This window comes from Sinocyclocheilus grahami, unplaced genomic scaffold (assembly GCF_001515645.1).
Source record: "Sinocyclocheilus grahami isolate Dianchi unplaced genomic scaffold, SAMN03320097.WGS_v1.1 scaffold613.1, whole genome shotgun sequence".
Classification (NCBI taxonomy): Eukaryota; Metazoa; Chordata; class Actinopteri; order Cypriniformes; family Cyprinidae; genus Sinocyclocheilus; species Sinocyclocheilus grahami.
This window is the reverse complement of record NW_015505792.1, coordinates 781,752-791,751: the sequence shown is the minus strand read 5'-3', so window position 1 is coordinate 791,751 and position 10,000 is coordinate 781,752. Positions and strand designations below refer to the sequence as shown.

At 36.8% G+C, this 10,000-nt stretch overlaps 1 protein-coding gene across 1 annotated transcript in view; it reads right to left on the bottom strand.

Annotated features, from left to right (window-relative positions):
* The window catches only part of LOC107557641 (PCTP-like protein), a 15,389-nt gene extending 14,361 nt beyond the window's left edge, over positions 1-1,028 (bottom strand). Inside the window, exon 1 of the mRNA XM_016241119.1 lies at positions 630-1,028. Within this exon, the coding sequence (XP_016096605.1) occupies positions 630-791 (162 nt within the window). The 5' untranslated portion in view covers positions 792-1,028. The remainder of the gene's footprint in view (positions 1-629) is intronic.
* Positions 1,029-10,000: the final 8,972 nt, after the last annotated feature.

Below are 10,000 nucleotides of genomic sequence, written 5' to 3'. Positions count from 1 at the left end.
TTATTAAAAATAAAGCTTCGTTATTGGCATCAATGGTTCTGTGAAGAACCTTGAACCTCCACGGAAGCCTTCAAATGCAGAAAAGGTTCTTTAGATTTTTTAAATGTTCTTCAAATTGGTTCTTTCAGGAACTGTTCACTGCAAAAACACCCTTTATTTTTAAGAGTGCATCAGACTACACCAGCCATAAAAGCTTGCTGGATCAAATACGTGACCCTGGACCATGCACAAAACCTTCAAACATTTTTGAAATTGAGATTTATACATCATCAATCATCTTTCCATTGGTGTGTGGTTTGTTAGGATAGGACAATATTTGAAAATCTGGAATCTGAGGGTGCAAAGAAATCTAAATATTGAGAAACTCGCCTTTAAAGTTATCCAAATGAAGTCTTTAGCAATGCACAATACTAATCAGAAATTAAGTTTCGATACATTTACGATTCAAAACATCTTCATGGAACACGATCTTCAAGCATAAAAGAAAAATGCAACATTTTGACTCATACAATGTATCGTTGGCTGTTGCTACAAATCTCCCAGGGTGCTCCAGGGTCACACGATATGATTTCTTTAGGTGTAATATACGGCTGATGATCTGCAGTGGGCTGTAGACCAGCAGCGCTCACCTTGATCCGGTGCAAGCTCCTCTCCTCCTGCAGCACCTGGATCCAGACGCAGATGCTGCTCTTGTTGTAGGTGAGACTCCAGTCTTCCTCGGACTCACACTCGTGTTTAAACCGGCTAAAAGCGCGGTCATCCGGGATCAGGACCTCTTCCTCGGACATCATCCTCCTCCTCCTCCTCCTCCTCTGAGACCGGATCGCGTCGCGAGTAGCGCGAGACAGAGACGCGCGTCAAACGCACCGGCGGCTGCTCTCTCTGATCCGGAACAGCGCGTGCGCTTCCGCGGGTTTAAAGATCCAGAAGCGTGCGAATAACCTGACGTGCGTGCGTGCGAGAGGAATAAACAGCTGTTACATCCCGCTGCGCTCGTGCGTGTGTGCGCGTGCGTGTGCCACAGGCTAGCGGGAGCGCGCATGCGTGACTGACCGCCCACCCTCGTGCACGCGCACGGCGCTGACGTCATAGCCATCGCCTCGATCGATTACTCTTCATTATTGAGGCATGCAAGTCATGCATGAAGCTCAGTGTCATATCATCTGTTGTAGATATAGAGAGACGAATGATAATCGATAAGTGAAAAAAGTCACAGATTAATGAATGATCAACAGATTGAGACTGCTGATGCTACTATTAATGATACTACTAATATTTTATTAAATAAAAACAATCAAAGGTTCGCTTTGGATAAAAGCGTCTGCTAAATGACTAAATAAATCAGTTTTAGTCAATTTAATACAAGCATAATCAATAATTTCAATCATTTATTTATTAAATGTTAATTTTATCAAATGTATTTAACGGTGAATATAATAATAATATAAATATTAATTAAATGTATTTCATAGAACATTTAATACATCAATAATACATCAATAATTAAGATAAATATTAATTAATTAATTAAATGTATTGAATAGTAAATTTAATACAAACATAATCAATAATTTCAATAATTTATTTATTAAATGTTCATTTTATTAAATGTATGTAACCGTGAATGTAATAATAATAATAATAATAATATAAACATTAATTAAATGTATTTCATAGAACATTTAATTAATAAATAATACATCAATAATTAAGATAAATATGTATTTATTTAATAAATTTAACAGTCAATGTCATACATAAAAAATGTATTAATAATAAATAAATATTGTAATGAATTGTAATAAGAAATATTTGTAAATATTATGTAATACAGTCAATAAATATAATTGCAATAAATATTTAAATATATACATTTTTCACATTACGCAAATTAAATGAATGAAGTTTACAAATGTGAAATAATAATTATTTTTATTTTTTTTAAAGATAATTTAATTTGAGAGAAGCTGAGTGGCGACAGCATCACTAAACACCAGCGGATTCTAACACACTGAGCAAGCATCGTGGTTTAAAGTGTTTCAGTGCCACTGTGCCAGTATATGCTGTAATAATCAGTAACATCTCTAAAACATGCACCTCAGCTGACGACAAACACACATGTGCTCTACATGTGCTCTACATGCACCTCAGCTGACGACAAACACACATGTGCTCTACATGTGCTCTACATGTGCTCTACATGTGCTCTATATGTGCTCTATATGTGCTCTATATGTGCTCTATATGTGCTCTACATGTGCTCTACATGTGCTCTACATGTGCTCTACATGCACGTCTTATTCTCACCTCTGCCAGCCATGCACAACCTCCACTAATGCACTGCGGACTCTCATGTAAAGTCAACAGATCTTATAAGAGCAGCACTTAAACACTGCAGACAGCATTGCAATCACATGATGCGAGAAGCTAACCTGACACTGTGCAGCTTATATATGCAATGTTACAGACACATTAGAGCTGCATGTCACTTCTATAACCTTGCTTGAATGTGAGTGAATTATAGAGTTTAGGGTTAACCCTTTGCACTGTATGTATTGGGCATAGCATTCAAGTCTAATATTCATATTTGCATTAATATTCTGCTTTGGTTCATCTGCTGGCTGATGACAGAGAGAGATGTTTTGTGAGTTTAGGCGCCACCTGCAGGTCACAAGCGGCATGTGCTCATGATACATAATAATATATGGGCCTAATATTAATAATAATAATATAATAATACAATATTATTATCAAACTCTAAGCTGAAGCAGAGAAATGGATCTTTAGTCTCTCATCTTGATCCAGTTGGATAAAAATTAAAAACTGTGGTTAATTTGCACACTTTTTTATATTGTTCTGTACATATGCATGTCCAAAAAATGTATTACCCTTAAAAGTTATTAATAAGTAATATATATATATTTTTTACATTATTGTGAATGTCCAAAATTGTAAAATTTCCATTTTATTTAAAAATAAAATAAAATAACTAGATTGATAAATTAATTAATAAATAAATAAAAATATAACCCTAAACCTAACCACTTTTATAATGTTACAAAAAAAATCACATCAACATTAAAAATTACATTTTCTATGAGTCCGATATAATTAATTAATGGTTTAAATATAATATATTAATATGAAACCTTGAGCTGAGGCAGAAATATCGATCTATTATCAATAAAATATAATATAATATTAAATATATATATACAAATATATATTAGGCCGAATAGGCCTGATGTTAATCAAATACAACAACAACAAAAATAAAATAAAATAAAAACAAATAAAACAAACCTTTCTGCGTGTCTGCGCGTGACGTCATTGAACTACACTTCCCAGGATTCCGCGCGCATCACGGATGTTTTTCGTTTACCGGACGCACGTTTCTGCTCTCGAGCTCGGACTCACCTGCTGACGTTACAACCGTTAACCGGCTGTCGGCGAGATCACAGGAACGCGAGCTCTGCACACGCCGCCGTCTCTGCTCACGGAACCCGCTGTTGTTACGCTCGCGATGTTCCTGTCGTCGGTACCGGCGCGCGTCCTGATGCGAAGGTCGCGCAGTCTGTCGCCGCGCCGCGCGCTGCACACCGGCCACGGTGAGGCCTCGCGCTTCCGAAACCTGTGCGAGCTCGAACCGAACCGGAGCCCGGTGGCCAGCGGATCGCGCGCGTCCAGGAGGAGCGTCGCGAGCGAGGAGTCGCGCGTGCAGTACCATCAGCTGGCCAGCAGGTGGCGCGTGAGTCTGGAGCACCGGCGGAGCAGCTGGGCGAGTCTGACCGCCGCGGGGCGCTGCAGAGGCGGACACCAGAGCCGCTCAGAGTCCGCTGCTGGAGCCGCTGGAGCCGCGGGCGTCGCGGGCGTCGCGGGCGTCATCTCCGCCGCGGCGCTCGCCTTCTGCTTGAAGAAAGACAGCGACGATAAAGGTCCTAAACACTCCACAAACGGACAGAGTTATAATAATAAAATTCACATTTATTCAGATTTACACAGAATCTGAGGGTGCAAAAAAAAAAAAAATCAAAATATTGAGAAAATCATCTTTAAAGTTGTTCAAATGAAGTTTTTAGCAATGCATATTACTAATCAAACATTAAGTTTTGATATATTTACGGTAGGACATTTACTAAATATCTTCAAGAAACATTTACTTAATATCCTAATGATTTTTGGCATAAAAGAGAAATGTATAATTGTGACACATACAATGTATTGTTGGCTATTGCTACAAATATCCCCCAGCGACTTAACACTGCTTTTGTGCTGCAGAGACACATATGGCTAAAATATGGCGCATTTACATACAAATACATTTTGTCCCTAATTTGATAACAGGTTTCCGGTTAAATGCGATTATTATTGCATAATTTTGAATGTGATTGTTTATGTAAAACTTTATTTTGATAGTCCACTTTAGACATACTCTGTGTCAACTTATTCTACTAAACCTAACCTAACCTAACAGCCTACTCTGAGAGTTAGCAGACATGTAGTTGTAAATTAATGAGAGTTAGTAGACATGTAGTTGCTTATAGTTAGTAGACTGTCAAAAGGGGACTATCAAAATAAAGTGTAACCGATTTTTATGTTAAATGTTAATTATTGTTTGATTAAATTTGAGCAATTCATAACGAAGCAAACTGATGAAGCAAACAAAGATAATGTGGCTATAACTGCATGGATAATATCCGCGTCAAATTATTTTTTATTGTTATTTGGGGGGGGGGTCGTGGGTGCATCACATTTAACTCTCAGATAAAATAATTTCTGGAGATTTCTGGTGTGTAATAACAGTGACTGACAGCAAACAGATGCACGTGATGAAAACACGGCGGATAAACGAACAAAATTAACGCGACATTAATTAAAATTTCATCTGAACTCACGTTTATTTTATTTTATTCAGCGTCTAAAGTCTACACGTGGCCCCCTGATCAACTCGAAGGGGTTTCGCGTGCGGTCTTAAATAAAGGCCATTATTCCTGCAATCAAATTAAACTTCATCTCACACTACCAACCAGAGCCGCATTAAAGCTGAAACAATCCCACAATTCATTTAGCGCGAGCTAGAATGCGTCCGCTCTTGAAAACTCGCCCATTCTCGCCCTAATGGCATTAGTCCTAATAGCCATTAATAGTCATTTATTTAAAATGATATCTGCGCACGCTGAACGGAATACACTCTTAAAAATAAAGCTGCTTCACAGTGATGCCATAGAAGAACCTTTTTGTCTAAATGGTTCCATGTGTGTGTGTGTGTGTGTGTGTGTGTGTGTGTGTGTGTGTGTGTGTGTGTGTGTGAGAGAGAGAACCCAGAATTCCATGGCAGAGCTTGTGTGTCAGAGGCCCACAAAACCTTTAATTTAATTTAATTAAAGCTCACTTAACAAACACACACAGACGGAGAAGAGACAGAAGGAGAAAGAGGGAGGAGGTCGCCAAATCCAATTTCTGGAGTCAGTGTCACCCCTCATTTGAAACGGGACTCATTTCACTGTATAAACACACACGCACGCACTCACACACACACTCACAAACACACACACTCGCACGCACGCACTCACTCACTCACACATTCACAAACACACACACACACACTCGCACACACACACTCGCACACACTCACTCACACACACACGCACTCACTCACTCACACATTCACAAACACACACACACACACTCGCACACACACACTCACACTCACTCACTCACTCACACACACACACTCACACACACACACACACACACACACTCACAAACACACACACTCGCACGCACGCACTCACTCACTCACACACACACACTCACACACACACACACACACACACACTCACAAACACACACACTCGCACGCACGCACTCACTCACTCACACACACACACTCACACACACACACACACACACACACTCACAAACACACACACTCGCACGCACGCACTCACTCACTCACACACACACACACACTCTCACACACACACACACACTCACACACTCACTCACTCACTCACAAACACACACACACCCTGAACATAGAAGAGAGTACTGGTTACTTACCAGTTTAACTAGAAACTAGCTGCGTAGAGAAGAGAAGAACCAAGTCAAAACTAAAACTAAATATGAAGTTCATGTCATCCCAAATCTGTATGATTTATTTTCTTCACAAAATGTCAGTGGGGTCTAATGTTGTTTGGCCCTTAATGTTCTTCAAAATAAAGAAACTCAAACATGAGAGGAGTGATATGAGAGAAGTAAATGATGGCAGAGTGAACAATCCCTTTTCTTCAGATAATTCTATAATATGTACAGATATTAAGGAATTTATGTTTTTTATGATTGGAATTCTCAATTATTCTCATTAATATACAGTAAAAGTACCATAGTATTTTTTAAATCAGCATAAAGACAGTATAACAAATATTGCTACAATGCATAAATATTTTATAATATAAATAATATATTCTATAATATATTAATAATATCTGTGTTTGTGTATATATATATGTATTATATATGTTTATATATATTTAGCTTTTTTTTAATAAGTCTTGAAAGTAACGTCACAATGCAAAAAAAGGCTTCATTGCTTGTTTAATTCAGTGAGTGGCATCCAGTTATTGCCTCAAATAAATATGGTTATGCTTCTTTTCAATTACATTTTTAAAACATTTGTCAGTCTGATCCAATAATTACTCAAAAAGAAGGTAATATTAAAATCTCTGCATCGAGTGTTAATGCAGTAGTTCATCCAGATATCCGTGACTCCAGACGATTCACTGCAGTGATAGTGTGTGTGTGTGCTCTGTTATGAGTGGGATAACTCACAGTCCTGTGTCTTCCTGTCATTCAGATCCCCTGGTGGCCAATCAGAGCTGCAGGGGGAGCGAGGCTCCGCCCACACGGGCTCATATTTCAGCGCTTACCTTCATCTCTCAGTCTGTGTATTTGATGGATCGATGAGCACATCTCAGTACGTGTAGATGTCGGTAAAGATGTGGTTTAGTTGTTTGGTCTGGTTCTGAATGTAGGTTTTAAGTCTCAGAAGGCAAGATCGAGTGTGCTGCGCCCTATGAAATCTGTTGTATTTTTTTTTACCAAATTCCATTTTAATGGATAAATTAAATTTTAGTAATCAAAACCCATGTCCGATTAATTGAAATAATGAAACTTACACAGTTTAACATCAGTTTTATTAAAAGTTGAACAAACATGACATTTTTAGGGCCATATGAGATCTATTTTATTCATTCACTTTCTCTAAATTCTGTTTTAATTCAGTTTTTTCCATTTTTAATGGATTTCTTTTTAATGGATCATTAAATGTTAGTAATCAAAAAGCATGTCTAATGAACTGAAATCATGAAACCTGAAGAAAAAATGTTTCAAATTCCATTTTTCTTCTCATTTTAATATTTCTGGATTTCATTTTAACGGTTTGATTAAATAATAATTTATTCATGATTCAATGCACATTTGTTTATTTTGTTAAAATTAAAATGTGGAAGAAAAATTGTGCGATAATCCCTAAAACATTTTTTTATAATTTTAGTTTATTGTTATCATTGCTTTGAGAAATGCATTCTTCTGTACAGTTAGTAATATATCTATCACAATTTCTTCAAGTTAAACCAAACATTTATTTGATTCATTCATCCGAAATTTCCCAAATTCTGTGACATTCTGCCTTATACATTAAATTCCATTTTTATGACTGAATTCCATTGTGTTTTTTCCCGCACCACAGAATTCATAGAGTCCTAAATCTGCTTTAAGAACTGGCAGGATCTTTCTCAAAATCACATGCCGCAATGTTTCGGCTGGTTTTATGTCATTTCCAGGATTCACAGGTTTATTTTGAATACTTGTAGTTTTTTGACTTGCTAGGAAGTCAAAGTTAAAGCAGGTTTATTGTCGCTTTGTTTGCATGGCAGAGAGAAAATTAAATATACAACTGTATTGTCTGTTTCATGAGTTAGATGTAGATGACGTTCACATAATCTCTTTTAGTGTATTGGGCTTTACACTCGTAGTCAAACGTCAGATGAGATCTGGGTTAGTTCTGGTTGTGGTTTAGTTGTGAGCTGCTAGTAAAGGCTCTGTTTTCTCTCAGGACTGTGAAGGCAAATTATCTGATATAATTAAACTTTTTTTATTAATTCGTCAAACTGCAGTACTATTTAAGTGAACTGCAAACCAGTGTTTCGTTTTCGGGTCATTTTGGACCCGAGTATGTATGGAGCACCATTAGTGCCAAAAACACTTTTATCAAATTATCTATGAAGTTACATTAATGTCACAAAACTTTTGTAAAATGAATTTAACCTTTTCTTCATATCTCATATATTCTTCTATAATCTCTTTGGACTGAATTTTTTTTGATGAACATGAATATGGTCCGCTATTGACGAACCATTGCAATGTGAAAAACATGTATCGCTTTTTTCATCTGAAATTTATCAAATTTATTTTAATTTTGTATCGTTTGTTTTTTGGTGAGATTCATGTGTAATTTATAATGTCAAATATTTTCTCATTTTTTAATTTTAAAAGGGGTAAGTGCAATAATAACATATATAATGTCTCTATATATATATATATATATAATAACAGCTGATTTTTTCACATTTTTGAGAAGGTGCTGATCAGATACAACATGGTTTTAGTTGAAAAATGTTAAGTTAAGACTTAATAATAATATTAAAAATGACTCTTTGGGTCCAGACTGACCCAGAATGCGAAAATAGCCTACAGATTATGAATGCATGATGAGGGTTAAACTAAAACTCAGTTTGTTTCTAGTGATTTTAGAGCCCATTTTATGTGCGCATTTAACCCGAAATCCTAAAATTCATGTAATTTATGAACTGCACATGAATCTTGTAGCAGATCTCATCACTTTGTCAGAGATGTCTTGGGCCTTTTGGGTGGTTTCGTTGGGTGTCGTGGCGGGACAGACGCTCCGATAGCGTGATCAAAGTCTGCGACTGTTGCTCTTTCGAAAGCCAGAAGGATGTGCTTTAGACAGAGATGTTTGCTGAGCTTTGATGTGTGTGAGACTGTTTGCACTCTTAACCCAGCGACGGTCACCACCCAGATCTGTCCATTCACGTGGACAATGACCCGCCATGAAGAGCAGGCCTTGTTGACCGTTCCGATCGAGCGACACAAGGCCTCAGTCGAGGATAAAGAGCGCAGAAGTGAGGGAGCGAGGTGAAAGGGCTCTGGAGAGGGGGATTAGCGCTCGTTTAGGGCTGGGATTATTCTGGAGTGGATGGGAACCCCTCGTATCAAGGCTTTAATATCCATTCATGCCATTGCATGAAGTTCAGCATATTTTAATAATGCAAAGAGATTTCGCCGCTCACTAAAGTTAAACTAAAAGCAGTGACGCTACTAACTTAAGTCAGGTTGTGTGGCAAAATCCTGGTTTATCACGTTGTGTTGCTCTTGAACACACTAATGTTAATTAACCTGTTAAAAACGGTCATTAATTTGGCTCTTCTGTAAAAAAAAAACAAATAATTTTTACTAAAGCATTTTGCAATCTTCTGTTTATTAATTATTCATAATGCATTTGTCTGTTCAAGTTGAATTCTGTCATACTAATTAAGATCCTCATTGTTTAGTGTTCATTTATCCGTTTAAATTGAGTTTTGTCTCAAATAAATACTGATTGGATTGCAAAAATACATATTATCTGCTAGTAAAACATTTAAAGATAATTCATAATTTTTTTATTTTAATGAAACGAATGAACAAAATTTTAGGGGACAGCATTTATGGTAAATTATAATTATTATGCAGTAGTTATAATCCATTTATTACCTGTTAACCTCTTTTTGAATGTAATTTTTTTATTATTATGCAAAATGCACAAAAATACTATTTTAATTTTTGTATGAAAGATAAAAACAGAAGCAGACAAGTGTGTGTGTGTGTGTGTGTGTATATATATATATATATATATATATATATATATATATAGTATATATTT